The sequence below is a fragment of the Pseudopipra pipra genome, chromosome Z (genome assembly GCF_036250125.1).
Source record: "Pseudopipra pipra isolate bDixPip1 chromosome Z, bDixPip1.hap1, whole genome shotgun sequence".
Classification (NCBI taxonomy): domain Eukaryota; kingdom Metazoa; phylum Chordata; class Aves; order Passeriformes; family Pipridae; genus Pseudopipra; species Pseudopipra pipra.
Window position 1 is genome coordinate 42,751,062 of NC_087581.1, and position 17,242 is coordinate 42,768,303.

General features: G+C 40.6%; 1 protein-coding gene and 1 long non-coding RNA gene across 22 annotated transcripts in view; one reads left to right on the top strand and one right to left on the bottom strand.

The window, feature by feature from the left end:
- The window catches only part of CAST (calpastatin), a 61,689-nt gene that overhangs the window by 33,778 nt on the left and 10,669 nt on the right, over nucleotides 1-17,242 (bottom strand). For 17 of the 21 annotated variants that reach the window (XR_010426770.1, XM_064642088.1, XM_064642102.1 and 14 more), the window contains exon 3: nucleotides 11,735-11,806. Coding sequence is in view for 18 of the 21 variants with exons in the window: in XM_064642088.1 (XP_064498158.1) it covers nucleotides 11,735-11,806 (72 nt within the window). In the remaining 3 variants the exon portion in view is untranslated. Of the gene's footprint in view, nucleotides 1-2,288; nucleotides 2,340-6,654; nucleotides 6,778-11,734; nucleotides 11,807-17,242 lie in introns of those variants that run through there. The other 4 variants (XM_064642099.1, XM_064642097.1, XM_064642105.1 and 1 more) reach the window with 3 other exon arrangements.
- Nucleotides 6,837-11,158, top strand: LOC135407227 (uncharacterized). Its single transcript, XR_010426772.1, has 2 exons — nucleotides 6,837-6,925; nucleotides 11,028-11,158. It is a non-coding gene; the product is annotated as an uncharacterized LOC135407227 (long non-coding RNA).

The following is a 17,242-nucleotide window of genomic DNA, read 5'->3' on the forward strand; positions in this document are numbered from 1 at the left end:
GATCTCTGACACTGGTGGTAGGTTGAAGACAATCAGATGCAGCAACACAAAACCCCCAAAGCAGCAGCAATACCGACAAAAATATGTGAAGGCTATTGTGCCATAGACTGAGACACTGTTGCCAAAAACAAACAAGGAAAGAGCAATCTGGGGGAAAATAATATGTTACCGTGACAACATAAATGTAAATGTGAAATATAACTTTCAACCTTTTTGACGTGACCTTCTCTAGGTCAAATGCTAGGACAATTTTGGCCATCACATTGAAGCACATATGGATAAAGAAAGATATGAGGACAGATTTAGGGGGGAAAAAATGAAGAAAAAGTATGTATGAGGGACAGCTTAGTGACAGGAAAAGCAAGGCAGCACGTATCTTTTGTATGCTGGTCAGGAAGCCGATAAAATGGGAAACAAAGAAAAAACTGAATTACTCTTACTCTTGAGAGAATACTTAATCTCTCAAGTCAGAGCTGAAACATATTCCTCCTAGAGAGAAGGAAGAATTCCTTCTGTGGCAAAGACTACTTAGATGATGCCTCTGGCCCTGTCAGCCCTTGAGAGAGTTTATATAAGTCTTTTCTGAGTGATCTACCTGAACTCAGACTAGAACAGAAGACTGAAGAGCCATCCAAATATTCTTTTGGGCTTAACATAGCTTACGTATGAATGAGCTAGGACAGCTTCTCAGGCTCAGAGTCGACATCAACTCTATGATTCTAATATGACTAACTTATAGGGTTACCTCACACCAGCTGTGTAATGCAAGGGAAAACCTAATCTGCTTGATTAGAAATGGTTCTTCACATGAATGGTTCTGATATTAAGCTTTAAGATGTGTGCTTGTAAGATGTGGGCAGCAAAAGCTCTTCTAGAGAACTACTGTGAAAAATAATGGGTTATTTCACTGAAGTGTAAAATAGCACTTGAGCTGCTACAGGTTAAATCTCTCACTTGGTTTGACAGCATGTGCTAAGGGCTATGCAGTTCTGTGATCTGTGGCATAAACAGAGTTTGATTAATTTTCCATTAAGCCCACAAGGAGTTGTGAGACACTATCTGAACCAACATCTGTGCGTGTGGACATGTACAAATAAATACATAAAGATATAAACATGTATATTAAGGCTATGCAGCAGCTAAGACATGCAGTGACTTAAAAGTGGAAAAAATTCAGCACTAGCTCTCTATAAATTTTACTGTAGCGGTATCTATAACAGCTGACTTAAAAACTACAAATTTGAGTGCTTCTGTGTCATTTTCCATCCCAAGTAATTTTGGAAATATCCTTTTACTTTGTAATTACTGTTCTTATATGTAGCTGTGCTATTAAGTTGTTACGAAAAACAACACCTTTTTAAGAGAAAGGTAAAAATCCACACACAACCAAGAAAACAGTGTTCTTTTCAAGATTTCAGGCTCTCAGTTAATTGTGTGGAAGTTTAATATTAAGAACTTAACGAAACGGAGCAGCAGGATACAGGTTTCCAACTAGCACCTGTGTATTACTCAGACACTGGTATATTTACATAAAACACTGCTAATATACAGGCTATTATGTTGTCCCGTTGTGATCAGTTTCTTTGCAGAAGTGATCAGAATGATTCCTAAACAATTTACAGTGCAAATTCTAACGACTGACTTTGCCATGTGCCTCTTTCATTTCTAAAGCCCATTATCGTTACTGAAACTCACCAACACTGCATGTTATAAACAAAGCCTACTGCCCCTCTCCGCCACTAAGGGGAGGGGGGGGGGAAATCCTTGGAGGACAGTTGGTAGTTACTTTTTCTGTAGCTATGATCTACCTCAATCTAAAATTCTTTGCTAGAGTTGTTACTTTAGGCAGTTTTTTTAGTTCATGCTATTGTAGATCAATTCATCAATATACCTGGTTTTGAATACCTGTCTTTAAAAAAAAACAAACTAACAAGAAGAAACCCTCTCTCTACAGATGCTTCCTGTGATTTTATCATTCATGAACTCAGCTGTTATGAATATAACTGAAAAATGCATAAAATCTATTATTATAGATTATATTATATAATTAATGGATTATAAGGAATAAAATTATCATACATCAATTATTATAATTAACATTAATTCTATTGATTAATATAAGTATAATTATAAACATACAAAATAAAATAAATATAAATATATTAATTATAGATATTATATATTATATAAATCTATTATTAGAGTTTAAATTTCTACAACTTGATAAAGACAACAAGAAAAGTAACTTTAGAGAAAAACTGACTGCTCCTTAGAGCTAAGAAACTTACGATTTTGCTCTGTGCCAATATGCACTCACAGCCCATCGCAAATGTGAAGAATAAAGTGCAGTACAGTTGATGCACACGCATCTGCAGAGGACACACAAACCTCAAAGGGCAAGTTCAGAACAAAATTAAACTGCACTGAGACTCAGGGAACAGCGTCCGTGTTTGAGAAGATGGGGGGTGGGAGGGGGATCACGCCTGGAAGAACCATCAGGAGAGACTCAGGATGTTCCTGCCTGAAGTGCCATCCTAGGAGCCCTCCAGAAGAGGATTTGCTGTCTGACAACCTCCAAACTCTCCATATGCACTCTCCTGCTAAATGACAGTAAAACTAGTAACAAACAGTAGGATTATGTCAGCGCTTCTTTTCCCCAACAGAAAGTCGACTGCAGGAAATCAGAGACCAGACCAAAAGACTGCTGATAACACAGGACTATGTCTCTCTGCAAAACTCAGTTCAGAAGATGATCTGGCTTGCTACTGTGGAAAAGATTAATCCCACAATTTCATCATTCCGCAATTTTCTCACCACACAGAACAAGTATTTGCAGCAATTATTAGTCTGTACCCAGGAGCAAGATTAACCATCACTGAGAGATGCTGAAAGACACATAGGAAAAAAAGCCATTTTCTCCTGAAATAAAAACATGATAGATTTTTATAAGAGACTGGTCTGAACCCGGAAATTGAAAAGCTGATTAGCTCGTAAAGCCTTTTTACAGCCTCAAGTGCTGCTAAATTTACTGATCATCATGGAACATTGAGCCAGACAACTTCCATAACACAGACTCACTCCTACTGGTTTCTTCTATTTTGAATACTAGAATAAAATTTCTGCTGTTTTGGAACAGAGAAGAAACTTGACAATATTTAATCACTGAACGTTATGTATCAGCTAAAGCTGGCTAACCATACTGCTTAATTTTAACATAACAGGTTTTTCAGCAGTGGTTTTTGAGACAACCTATTTGAATTTGGTGTACGCTACTTCAAATGTTATCAAGCAAATCAGTGAACGAGATCTGTATCATATTTACCACACAGTAGAACAAGGCTTCACACCACCTAGAAATTAACTGATCTGCCAAACAACCTTTCAGTTAGATGTCTGTTTTAAGATGTCTGAATTTCAGCAACCTAATTCAAGTTCAAAGCTTAATACTGGCATGTTTGCTTTTCTTTATTTCATTAACTATTAAGACTCTGAAACAGCTTTATGCTTAAACAAAAAACAACTGAGGACAGTGAATGACAATTCACTCTAAACAATTTTTGTACCATTTGACTCTTTCTTAAACTTCCAACACCTCTGTTTATGCTACTTACATGCAGGAAGTTAGGGTTGTGTAGAAAAATTTAGAATTATCCCACAGGTAATAATAAGAAGCACTGTGCATTTGTTTGTGGTTGTTTACTTCTTCTGGAAGCAGGAAAAGACTTTGATAATTGGTCAGAGATCATGCACACTACCTAAACATGAAGAACCCTTACATACTCACAATGCAACTTGTGACCACGAGAAATTACTTAAACTCCAGTGTGCAGCATGGCTACTGCTTTAAAGGCTTTACTACATACGAAGGCAAGTTCTATGTAACGTCCTGTCATGATGAGGGAAAGAGATCTGGACAGAAAGTCATTACATGCCAAGCGGGTAACAGACTTCATATGCTGCCTTCACATCTGTGTGTCTGCAAACAGACCATGTCAATATCACAGGCTGCACACTCCTTGTTCCTTTTAAATTACATCAATAATCTGCCTTAAACACACCATTCTTACTTCTCTTTAAAAATGTGCTCCTCAATTACCTCCTCTTGGAAACTTCCTGTTTCTGCGTCTATAAATTCAACAAGGTGGTGCACACTGAAATTTCATTTTCATTCAGTCATATTCAAATATTAGAAGCAGTGCTCCAGTCCAGTCACGGCTCTTCTCAGGTTCCCACTCTGCACAATACAGCATTACAGTAATGTATGAGCTGGTCACTGCAGACAAGCTGCCTTTTTCTGTAGGCAGCTCAAAAATCCTTTTTTTCAGTTCTACCTCCTGCACACTGTTAGCATTTAGCTACAGCTAACTGCTTCCATTTCTGTGTGTTGTTTCAAACACGAGAATGTTCCACACCTATCTGCAGCAGCAAACTGCAGCCTGATAAGTAAACACCATGAAAACAGGAGATTAGGTGCCAGCCACATGCCATACAGCGCTGCTGAGCTCAGCTGGGATTTGTGTCACTTGGTCTGCAGTGTTGCAAAACCCTGCTCAGCAGAGCTGGGATAGAACCAGGGAATTGCAACCAGAACCAGTACTCTATAAAGGCGGTGGGGTTAAAAAGACAGAAATGGTACGTAAAAGAGGACTTCATTTTATGACTGAAGATCTCCGAGGTTATGAGCTCGATTACTTCAATTTACAACAATGAAGCCAGGGCATGCTCAAGCTGAGCAGTACTCTGAATTAGAAATTGCAAGGATGCAGAAACAAAATATTATTCATGAAGCTGTATGAACTGATACACACACAGTCATGGTGGCACTGGTTACCAAAACGAATGGAAAACAATAAAGGAAAATAAACAAAAACTACCAAGTCAAGGAATCTTAATAGAACTTTGCTGTGAAAAGATCATCTAGGGATAACACTGCATAAATAGGGGTGGTGGTGGTATGTTGTTGGGATTTTATCTTCAATCATTTTAGAAAAATTCAACATTGTTTTATCATTTCCATTTAAAAACAGGCAGACTGGGGCACTTCTTGCTTCAGCAGTGACTTCCCTCCTGGGGATCAAAAATGTTAATTTTCTAGTTGGTCCAAGCAATCCTACTAAGCATGGCATAAAGGCAGGCACAGACCTGACTTCTTCCAGAACCAGAAGGGTTTCTGAGCCTTAAGGAGATCCCAAGGAGTATCCAAGGCCACTGACCTCTTGTGTCTCCCTGTCAGGCTCTTCCTTTGGCAGATGAGACTCAAGTGTTAGTGAGTGGAGACATTCTCATCTCAGGATAACAAAGGGCAGAAATGGTGAGAATGCAGAGGCTGGAGAACTATTCACTGAAAAAGAAGTTCCTTTGCTTTCTGGACTCCTCTATTGCCACTCTGCATCCTCCAAGAGCCACCATCTTCAGAGCAGCACAGCTTTGCCTAGATTTCAAACTAGGAGTGTATGCCTAAAGTGCAAAGCACTAGATGTGAGAAAAAGTGGTCATGGAGCTCGTTTCTGCAACTCCAAATCAGAAATAGAATTTTCTTCAAGTTCAACATACCCTGCATATCTAACCATTCAAAAAAACCCCAAACCAACCCCCCAAACAAAAAAACAAAAAAACCCTCTAACAAAACCAAAACCCAACAAAAATCCCAACCCCCCAAAAAACCACACGACCCACCCCAAGCCCCTAAACCAAAAAAGCACCATTCTATACAAAAAGCTGACAGTAACAAATAAGCTAGTCTACTGTGTGTTATATATCTATCTAAAAAACCCTAACACTGAGGAAGCTAGTTGTCAAAAAAAATAAAAAAAAAGAGATCAAAAACTCAGCAAAGGTGTCTGCAATGTTCAAGAATTCTGGGCTATTTAATGCACTATTTTCACTTTCTCCAGAGAAAAGAGGTGTAAGTATTATACTACCAACAATAAGCAAACAGTGGCATACCTTAAGCAACACCCACCTACCTAATTTCTACTACTGCAGAAAGAATATAATTTATTGAAAAGTATTATTTTTTCCATATGTGTGCTGTATCAGATGTTTCAGCATCTTTTAGGTTATATATTTTTAAGAATATTAAAGTATTGATACCTAAGCACAGTTCAACCAAGACGTTGCTCTTACAGATCACCACACCCTGACTATGCAATATGCTGTATGTGCCACAGGCATATAGGCTCTGCATTTGTATGCCAAAAAAATTATATGGGTCTTGGAAGCAGGAACAGCGTGGGCTGTGAGCAAGAAAAAAATGCCAACCACACCCCAAAACAAAAACATAAATACAACAGCAATATAAGAACAACTTAGACACCACTTTAAAAGTTTGTTTCTCATTCCCTCTCTACTTCCAACTGCTTATGTCAGGTGGTGTTACAGCGTCTAAAAAGGGTGTTTCCAGCATGTTAAAATAATTTTAGAAGCTAATTAACTACACACAGCTCGCTCTGGAGCGTTTCAAGTCTGCTGACAACTGAATCACGTCGGAAGCCTTGAAGTTGGCAGCCTGTGTTACTTCAGCTCACAAAACTCCAGGAAGACAGGGAGGGGGAGAAAGGAAACAAAAATATAAAAAAGGGACTGCAACACGAACACAAATGACCTCAAGCAGAAGCAGCAGGAAAGCAGAGTCAACAAAAATAGCTAACTCACTTTGGATAGACGTGTGCCTTCTGTTTCCAGCAGGAATGGCAGGATGCGGCTGCTTTTCCCCCAGCGCTGGAGCAGCTGTGGTTGTGGCTTCCGGGAGTGCAGGCAAAGCCCAGCCCATGTGCTGAGTGGCGCAATCTCCACCCAGCAGCACGGCTGCCTCCCTGCCAGCACAGCCCCACGGGGCCAGGGGAGGGGACCCAAACCAGCTAGCACGGGGGAAGCGAGATACCACAATGAGCAAACCTGCCTCCCAGTCTCGGGGTCACTTCTGGTAAGTGGCTGGACCAAGGTCCCCCAGCAGGGACAGCTGTCAGCAGGCTGACACTGCGAGAGTCACACAGCAAAAGCAGGGGTGAAATGCCTGCTTGGGATGGTGCAACATTCAGCTTTCAAAAAGCTGTGTTCACCTTTCGAGTTATAGTTGCACTGGTGCCACAGAAAGGAAACCACTCGTTTCCCCTCAAGAGACCAGCATTCCTATTAGAAGTCTACAGGATACCCCCCTAAATTTGAACTGATTAACCAGGCTCCCAGAGTACACAAATGTTACTAACTGAAAGTCATTATCATGATTTGGACCAGTTAAGGACATCAAAACTTGACTGACTAGGAATTTTTTTAAGCATAACAAATATAAATGATTTATATTAATTTATAAATTAAAAGGTTCTTCATGAAATACCCATAGTGACCTGCTCTTGAATTTTTTTTTTGGGCTCTATAATCAAATTCTCAATACTTGTCATATGGGATTGTAACTTGAGATACCTTTTACTCAAAAATTATTCCTTTACAAGGTGCCTCTGCAAAGGTCACCAAATAAAAACTGGGTGACAATTAAATAAGGTATGCAACAAAAAGAAACCTAATCAGTAAATATACTGATAGTAGGAACAACTTTTGATGATAAACTAGATTAATTTATCCACTGCAGAAATACTGGCACTTCACTCAAAGGTATTTAGTAACTGCCCTTTTTTATCTTGTGTTCCTGTTCATTGTATAAGAAAGCAGACTGAATGGCCCCTTAAAACAGTGATAATTTGGATGCCAGTTGAAAGCAAGTAGCCTTAAATTTCTTAAATCATTAAGGTCAAGAAGCTTTCTGTGAAAATCTGAAATCAAAGTAATTCTTACTGAATTTCCACTGTTGTTGAGCTCTTCCAGCACTGTTTAAAAAATAGTCCATGATAGCAAAATGAGCAAAGACTCTCACTTCTCTAAGCTATGGCAGCCAGCCACAAAAAGAAAATTATTACTTGTTAAGAGCAATGCAAAAAATCTGCTACATAAAAAGCAGCAAAACTTCATCTGTTATCAATGGAATTACCACAAAAGAACACGAAAATGCAAGAAAGGTGGCTGGATCCATCTGTGTTCAATTATCAGTGCCTTCTATTAATAGCTATGATTGAATATTAAGCTAGAAACTGGCTGTGGAACTGGCAAAACCATCATTAAAGGCTGTAAAAGAAAACGAAGCAGAACTGGTAGGGGATCTTCTGCAGAGGGAGGAGGTTGGATCAGATTTTCCTCCTCACTGCTGGCTGATAATACTAGTAAGCCATGACCTCCAAAAGTTTGGGCACCTTTGCAGTTAATGTATAGAAGGAAGAGGCTGCTCATAGGCAACCAATAAATATTCCTGATGATCATAACCTTACCTGAATCTACCTTTTTAGTCCATTTATCTGACAAGGCAGACAAATGCTTACTGAAAACACCTGCAGTCAAACAGAACTCCACATCGAAGAGGAAAGAAAGGCCTGTGATAGATACAAAGGAGTCAAAACATCTGTTTCTGTTAAACACCTTTAAATTATTAATTTAGATTTGAGTCATGCAGAAACTAGGCACATCAAGGTTGCCATAGGCAGCCAAATAACATCCCTGCACATTGAGCAGAAGCAATGAGTACATACTGGCTGCAATGCCAGGAACTCGAGAGTGACTGAACGAAGAGCACAGGGGTAAAATGAAGGCACAAAGAACTGTTCAGATGGAAAGCGCAATGAAAACAAAGCTGGACAGGGCAGTGCTGTCCCTTAGGAGTTGTCCATGTGACAGGTACCATCACAGGACAATCAGACTACGCACATCCACGACACAATGACAAGGCGTCATCACACACAACTTCCTGCATCTTAAAACTCAGAAATGCAAGTGACCCAAGAAGGAACAAGCCATCAGTTATTATTACTTACTGACTAAAAGGAAAAATTATTTAGACCTAACATGAGGCAGCAAAACCCCCTCTGGCTGTTCAATTCAGAGTAAGTCATTTCACCAGAGGGTATGAATATGTTAAAAAAATAAACAGCTTGAGCTGGAGCAACTAACTATCCTACTTCCCCTGCCTCTTCTAAGGAGTTATAAATTTATCTGGGATAAAATGCATCAATGACAAGTATTATTGACCAACAGAATTACTAAAGAATCAAAAGAGGTTTTGCACACAGGACACATTAAAGCTACATCAGGGGAAAAAAAAATAAAGGAAGAAACAGCAGTTCCAAATTGTCTAAGACCTGGTGGAGTATTTCTGATTGCATTAAAAGATTTGATCAGTTTGCAGCAAAAGAGAAAGGGCTGCCTTGCCTCTTCAAGATATACTTCTCTTCCTGTAAAATTTCTATTTAAAAAAACCCCAAAACCTCTGCAAAATTTTTGCTTCCAATAGATATTTTTAGAGACCAAAATAAGGGCAGAAAGAAATACAGCAAGCCAAATAAAAAAGCTACAGGTAGCACAAACTACAAGAACAATACATCTCTGAGTTTTGCTCTATTTTAAATAACACTACAGGCTCACAGGATATTATTAAAAAGATATAAAGATATAATTAACAGAAGATTTAGCCTAAGTGAAGAAAAGCAGAAATGGCTGAGTGGGAACTAAAATGGGTAAACTTAAAATAACTATCCAATAACAGTCACTATTAGATAGCCATGAGATAAGTATTGTCATACTATATAATCTTTACCTATAAATATTTTGGAATGTCAAAGAAACTGGGGAAACACCCAGTACTGATGAAATACATAGCCTAGGTTGTCATAACCTAATATAAAGCAATTCCTGGCAATTGCATTGCATTATTTTCATGACACTACCTTCCAGTTCTTATCCTTAGTAGCATCACCAGAAATCGTGCCTTTCACCCTTAGGGTCGAGGACACACTTATCATAAAAAGAACATTAACTGAAAAAAAAAAAAAAAAGAAAACTTAGAGATGTGTTAGTTAGAAAATTAGATATGTGCTTCCACGGTACTGTGCAGCTGTAGATTCTCATGCAGAAGGATGATCCTTGAGACTGTGTCACCTGTCATGAGAACTACATATGGACAACTACATCCACCTTGACTAGCAGGCAAAAGGCCCTGGCAAAGTAAAAGCAATAGAAAGATGAGCTGGGGATGTCTTTATAATGATAGACAAAAGCATTGAAAGTAAGTGACAACAGCATTTATACCCTTGTCTCCTCCTTCCTTAGCCAGAAAGGGAAAATAATAACTTAGGTGGTTTAGAGAAATCTTTAGGAGTATTATTTTACAACAGCTTTGATTAAGAAAATAAAAATCCTACTCAAAAGCAGAAACACTTCCTGCTGATAGGATCCTTCAAACAATGGGTTATCTCCAGATATGGAACACTGGGGTGGATTAATGGACTCCTTGGAGTAATCTGTAGGAGCAACCAGCCTCACATCCGTGGTGTGAACTGATGAGCTGGACAGCCCCTGACTCACATACAAAGGAATGAAAATGTGTTGAAAAATATGTTACAAAGTGCTTTTGAAACCTGAAAGTGGAAAATAATGGAAGTGCAGAACAAGGTGCTAGAGCTAAAACAAAGACATCAGTCTTGTCTCTACTACTGACCAGCAGCCAAATAATTCACTCTGCCATCACGATGGGCCTGATTTGAGCTCTCCCTGAACTGCAGCAGCATTGCACACCAGGGACCCTTCCCCTGAGCAGGGAGGCCTCTTGAAGTTTGAGATCCCTCACCTGAGACAGAGATCCTTCCTTACCTGTGGCAGAGAGACCCCTTACTCACAACAGATCCTCAGTGAGTGAGTGGTAGTGTGCTGAATTAATGCTATGAAACAGCACCAATCCATATATAGTTACTCAATACTGTTATAAACATTATATGGATAATTCCACTAGACATAAACCCTTGTCCGAATCTGAGACTAGGACTGGACTCAGCCACACTTAAGGTTCATCAGGAATTTAGAAAGCAAGGGGGTCTACTCTGAACTTTGTGACTCAGCGGGAAGGTCTCCATTACCCTTTTCGTCTCTCTGTGTGAATCATTCCAACTCAATTCTAACTCAATTTTCCTTTTTATGTTTCTTCCATGCAGTAATTAACGAGATGAACCTGGCAATCAAACTTACAGAATGTTGTCAAACCACTGTTAATCTTCATTAATTTCCATCAAACTGTCAAATTATTAATTTACCTCAATAAAACATATTGCTGCTTCTCTTTCCAGTGAGCTGCATTTCAGTCATCTGTGACAAATAGCACTACCAAGTGCAGCCATCAACCACCATCAGAAAGAGTATTTTCAACACCTTCTTTCAATACTCTGCAACACCTGAGCACCCTGTTGCTCCTCAGAGTATCATCTGCACTCCTTTACAACTCAGCTTTATAATGCCTCTTGCTCCAGGGACAATGAGAGCAAAGACAGTTTCTCAGTGCTTCAATCTCACCAGGTTCCACCAAGTAAACAGAATCCAAAAATACAACAGCTAAAGGTGAAAAAAGAACCACAGGGCTGTAAAAGTCAAATGAAGTTTGCCACTCATATCAATGGGACCAGGATTCTTTAAAATAACTAGGACACTAACAAAGAACACATGGAAGGGGAGAATGCTACCACATCTATTTCCTCAGGAAGTCAACAGTGGCTTCTGCTCCCCTTTCATTTCAATTTACTATGATTGAAATGAAGTCATGAAGAGCATCCTAGTGTTGTTGAACAAATGGTTTTCTGTGAAGCCACACCATATTCTCTTCACTGGTAAAATGGTAAAAAAGACCACTTCCTTAAGTATACATTACCTTAGCAGCAGAAGGTGCTCCCCTTGTCTGTGTTTTGGGGGGTTGGCTGACATTAGCAGTTGCTTGTTTTTCCTACAAAAAAAGAAAAGAAACACATAGTAAAGATCAGAAATATTTATGAAAGGGGAAAAAAAATCAAAAGAAGGACACTAAAAAAAATGTCAATTAGAACATTTTTGCAAGGCAAGTCATCAAAAAATAAATTCCCCTATGTAACTTTAATTCACGCAGGCACATTTCACACAGTGTTGCCCAGCCCAGAACAGGCTGAGCTCTCTTGCACTGTTTTATGGCTCATATATCATGGCCAGGCTTCGCAAAAGAAGCTTTGGGGAGGGCTCTACCCATGTTTGTTACAAGCGCGCTGGTGGCTAAAGAGGCCAATACAAGATAGGCATGTCCAGTTGCAAAAGGCACAGCAGAAAGACTCCTTAGGTGGTATATTCTGCAAGGCACAATTCTTTCAGCATTGTCTTGTTTCCTCAAGAGTGATCCTGCATCAGCAGCATTATAGATGGTGTGTCTCCAGACCACCAAGCTTTCCGAAGGCACTGTATGCCTTTGCTAACCTGTTGTCTATCTCTCCGTCAGTCTTACTGTCCGAGGAGATGAGGCTACCAAAGTAATTAAACTGCTGGACTGATTTGAGCTCTGATTGGCCAATGGTGATGTGGAGATGATGGGGGACTTCCTGAGGTGCAGGTTGATGGAGGACCTCTGTCTTCTTTTAGCTGACTTCCAGACCAAAGAGCTCAGCAGCATCAGCAAAGCAGGATGCAGAGCTGCTTCTGTGTGGGCAACAAGGGTGGCATCATCAGCATAAAGCAGCTCCTGGACAAGATGGTTTAAGGTCTTGGTGTGGGCCTTCAGTTGCCTTAGGTTGAATAGGCTTCCATCAGTATGGTATCGAATGTAGATAATGTCCTGATCCTCGAGGTCTGCCGTGGCCCTTTGGAGCATCATGCTGAAAAAGACTGTGAATAGGGTTGGTGCGAGAACACAGCCTTGTTTCATGCCATTCTTTATTAGAAAGGGCTCAGAAAGTGCATTGCCATATCTGACTTGGCCGTGCTGATCCTCGTGGAGTGAGATGATCATTTTAAGGAACTTGGGAGGACAACCTAAACGTTCCAAGATCTGCCACAAACCTTTTCTGCTCACAGTATCAAAAGCCTTGGTGAGGTTGACAAAGGTTACATAGAGACCTTTGTTCTGTTCCCTGCACTTCTCTTGCAGTTGTCTGAGAACAAATACCGTGTCTGTGGTTCTCCTGTCGGCTCTAAAACCACACTGGCTTTCAGGTAGAATTCCTTCTGCTATAGCGGGTATTAGTCTGTTCAAGAGTATTCTTGCCAGGATTTTGCCAGCAATGGAGAGCAGAGTAATACCACGGTAATTTGAACAGTCTGATTTAATTCCTTTCTTCTTATACAGGGTGATGATGACTGCATCTTGAAGGTCTGATGGTAGTTTGCCTAGTTCCCAACAGCGCACCACAAACTCGTGAAATTTAGCATGGAGTGCCTGGCCTCCGTGCTTCCAGACTTCAGGTGGAATTCCATCAACTCCAGCTGCCTTGCCAATTTTCACCTGCTGTATGGCCTTGAGGGTTTCTCCTAAAGTAGAGGCAATATCCAATTCATACTTCACTGGTTGTTGTGTGATGGACTAAATTGCTGAGTCTTGGACTACACAGCTAGTACTGAAAAGAGTCTGAAAGTGTTCAGACCAATGATTCAGAATGGAGGTTTTATCTGTAAGAAGCGTTTGACCATCTGTGCTGAGTAGAGGACTTTGTACCCGGTATGTAGGCCCGTATGCTGTTTTCAAGGCCTCATAGAATCCTCTGTGATCACCCGTATCTGTGCATAATTGAGTTTTTTCAGCTAGATTGATCCACCACTTGTTCTGGATGTCACGGAGTTTCTGTTGGAACTTGCTGCATGCAAGACAAAAGCCTGTTTTTCTTGCGTGACAGGATGGCAGTGCAAGGTGTGCTTGGTAGGTGGTTCTCTTCTTCCTCAACAATTCCTGGATCTCTTGATTGTTTTCATCAAACCAGTCCTTGTTCTTCTTGAGAGAGAACCCTAAGGATTCTTCAGAGGACTGCTGGATGCTGTTTTGAATATGGTGCTAAAGTGTTTCAGTAGAGGTATCTGTAGAATCTATGGAATGGTTATCAAGCCTAGTTTGAAGATTAGCCTGGAATTTGTTTCTCACTGTGGCTGATTGGAGATTGTTAACTTGGGAAGTTAAGTTTGCAGTGCACAAGTTGATGGTCTGTTTGGCATTCTGCACTGGGCATCACGCAGGTGTGATGGACATCGCGGACATCTCTCCATCGCACCAAGACATAATCAATGAGGTGCCAATGCTTAGATCTGGGGTGCATCCAGGTTATCTTCAGACTGTTTTTCTGCTGAAAGATAGTATTAGTGATGGTGAGCTGTTGCTTTGCACAGAATTCTACCAGAAGTCGACCATTATCGTTGCAGTTTCCAACACCATGCTTGCCTAATATTCCTTTCGAGGCTTCAAAATTCTTTCCTACTCTGGCGTTGAAATCACCAAGGATAATGATCTTATCATCTGCAGGCACCTTTTGGGTAAGGCGGCGCAGGTTGGTGTAAAATTAATCTTCTTCAGCAGGGTCAGCTTGGAAAGTTGGGGCATATATGCTAAAGAGGACAACGTGTTGGTTGTTGTGGAGTGGAAGGTGTAGGGAGATAATGCGGTCAGAGTGACCTGTCAGCAGATTTTTGAGTTTAGGAACAATAGAGCTTTTAATCATGAAGCCAACTCCCGAGAGATGTTTTTCGGTTCTGGGCTTACCTGACCAAAAGAGTGTGTAACCGGCACCATGTTCTCTGAGGCTGCCTTCCTCGTGGAGACGAACTTCACTGAGAGCAGCAATGTCGATGTCGAGACGTGACAGTTCATGGGCAATTAGGGCAGAATGACACTCAGGACATCCACTATCCACAGAATCGAGCATGGTTGATGTTCCAGCATCCTTGAGTTAATTTGGCTGCACCTTTGGAGGCAGGGGTATATGCCTTTGTCTTTTGATCTTTGTGTGACTGCATTTGTAGAAGATGGCCGTTTGGCTTTGCAAATGTGGGTAAAGCCTTCAAGCCTGTGCAGTGGATTTTTTAGGTGAGACACAGCATGCATGGAACTGAAGCCACCCTTTAATCCTGAGGTTCATCTGCCAGGGCCGAGCGAGCTTGGACGGTGGCAGCAAGGTCCTCAGGACGTAAGTTAATTTAGAGTGACCTTCTCTTAGATGGATGGCCTTACAGGGCTAAACGAGCTCCATCTGCCCGAGTTTAGAGTTGTCCTTCTCCTTTGTGTGCTCTGAGGCTCCCCCTCTCATCTCCCACGAGGGCACAGTCCACGCCGGCGCAGCTCCCCCTCTCTCACTCCTTTCTGTGCCCCGGGCCAGGGACCGCCCGGGGCACCTATGGTTCATATATAAATCTGTGCTATTTTCTGTGGCAGAGTGACTCCATTTTAAGTAACAGTTAAAGTAACAGAAACCATATATTATTTAATGAAAGAAGTCAATGAAAATAAGAAGGTCAAGCTATTGCTGTGCAGACATAATTTGAATGATAACCCAGAAAGTAACATCACCCTCAGGGAGGGAGGTAAAGGTACAATGCTAAGATCAAAATTATAGTTTTTCTAAGAAGCTTAAGATTCACAACACAATTAAAGCATTCACACTTCCAGCTGCTCTCCACAAGCAGGGAAGGCTGCAGAAGGACAAAAGATTCCACCAGCGAACTCAGTAGCACCAGTTTTTAATGGATTGGGCACTAGATATTGGAACAGACTGGGGGATCTGGAGACCTCTGTCATTAAGGCGGAGCATCTGTTCTCTTTCTGATTTAGCTCAAAAATTTGGAGATCATCTGGAGTAAACAAAGCTGCACATTCAACAGTCACCTCCAGTCAGAGCCCACGCAGCGGGCCACCCACTGTGGCCATTTACCTAAGATTAACATCACCAAAATATGGCCCAGAGGTACAAACTGAAACAATTACAGACATGTACATCAAGGATGTCACACTTAGTACTGGCCATACTGGAAACAATGACATCCCAGTAAGACTTCACAGGAATGTTCCAAAAACCAAGAGTAAAAGTGATTTTTCCTGCTATAGAGGACTGTGGCTGCCTCCTCCTGGTGTCCCAGCCCAGGACCCTCCTGCACAGCTGCTAAAGTCCAGTGTTGCCCTGTAGAGACCAGTACTATCCAGTACAGACTCTGTAATCCACAGATCCTTCCACTTCTAATTAGGTTGTCCAAGTAATTAAAAATTTGAAGTGCTACTCTCCCAATTTCAGAGAGAAAAGAAATAAAAAAAAATCACCAAAAAAAAGAGCAGACCTCTGAAGAGCAATCAGTATTCTGGGTATGCCTTCAGTACCATAGATCTTGACTGACACCTCAGGCTCAGCCTTTGGTTCAGGGTCTCATGGTTCATGGTTTTCAGGACGTACTTTTGGTACTGAAGACTACGGTGCTGCGATGCTCTTAAAAATCTCAGAATCACAAAATAACCACAAATCCATACATAAAGTACTGTTTTACAGAAGGAGTTTTTATGATACCTACCAACACTCTCAAAAATTTCAAGCACAAGGCTAATTTTCCTCATCCCCACCAAGCCTGAAGTACAAAAAAAACCCCAAAACCAAACAAACAAGTAACAGAGTGAAATAAATCCTTGCCCTGAGTATGAACTTATTTTAACCCATTAAACAGAATAAAGAAAAAATTGTTAATGTAAATGTTTCTCTGTTTCGTGGTAAGCAGAACAGAAATAAAGGTAGGAGAGAGAGAAGAAAAATAAGCAAATACATTCTCCTCTTGAGTAGAGAAAGATTACCTAGCGATAAGCTACATGGAAAGTTAAGCCACCAGATCAAATGAGTATTTACTGAGTACTGTCCACAACACGCTAAGTAAAGTAATAGGTGTTAGCTCCCAGGATCATCTTTCAAAAATAACCTCTTTGGTACTTAATACATTTGTAAAAACACAAAGATTGGCCACATCATACTATTAGGTTCATCCTTCTTTCACTCTTATTAATATAATGATGTTATATGTTTCCCAAAATGCTCCCTCCATGCAAACCAGCTCTGACACCCTTTATCAACAAATACATCAGGGCTGTTCCCATCTTCTCCCCTCCAAGAAGTGGAAGAGTATTTTTCCTCTGTGAAAGTCTCAGACCCAAACAGCTGAAGAATTACCTTGCAGCTGTACTCACACCTCACCTTTCAACCTGATAACAGAGCCAATGCATTCTCAAAGCACAACTTCTTTATGAAATTAATTAAATGAATCACAAGCCTGTAAAGAATTGTGTGAGAAGAAATAAACGCTATGGCATACAGGTACTTATAATCTACTCTTCATTATCAGCAGTGGCTTCAAAACAAAAAGACAAATACTGTTTCAGAGTGGGATATTAATTCTGCAGGTTTAATAA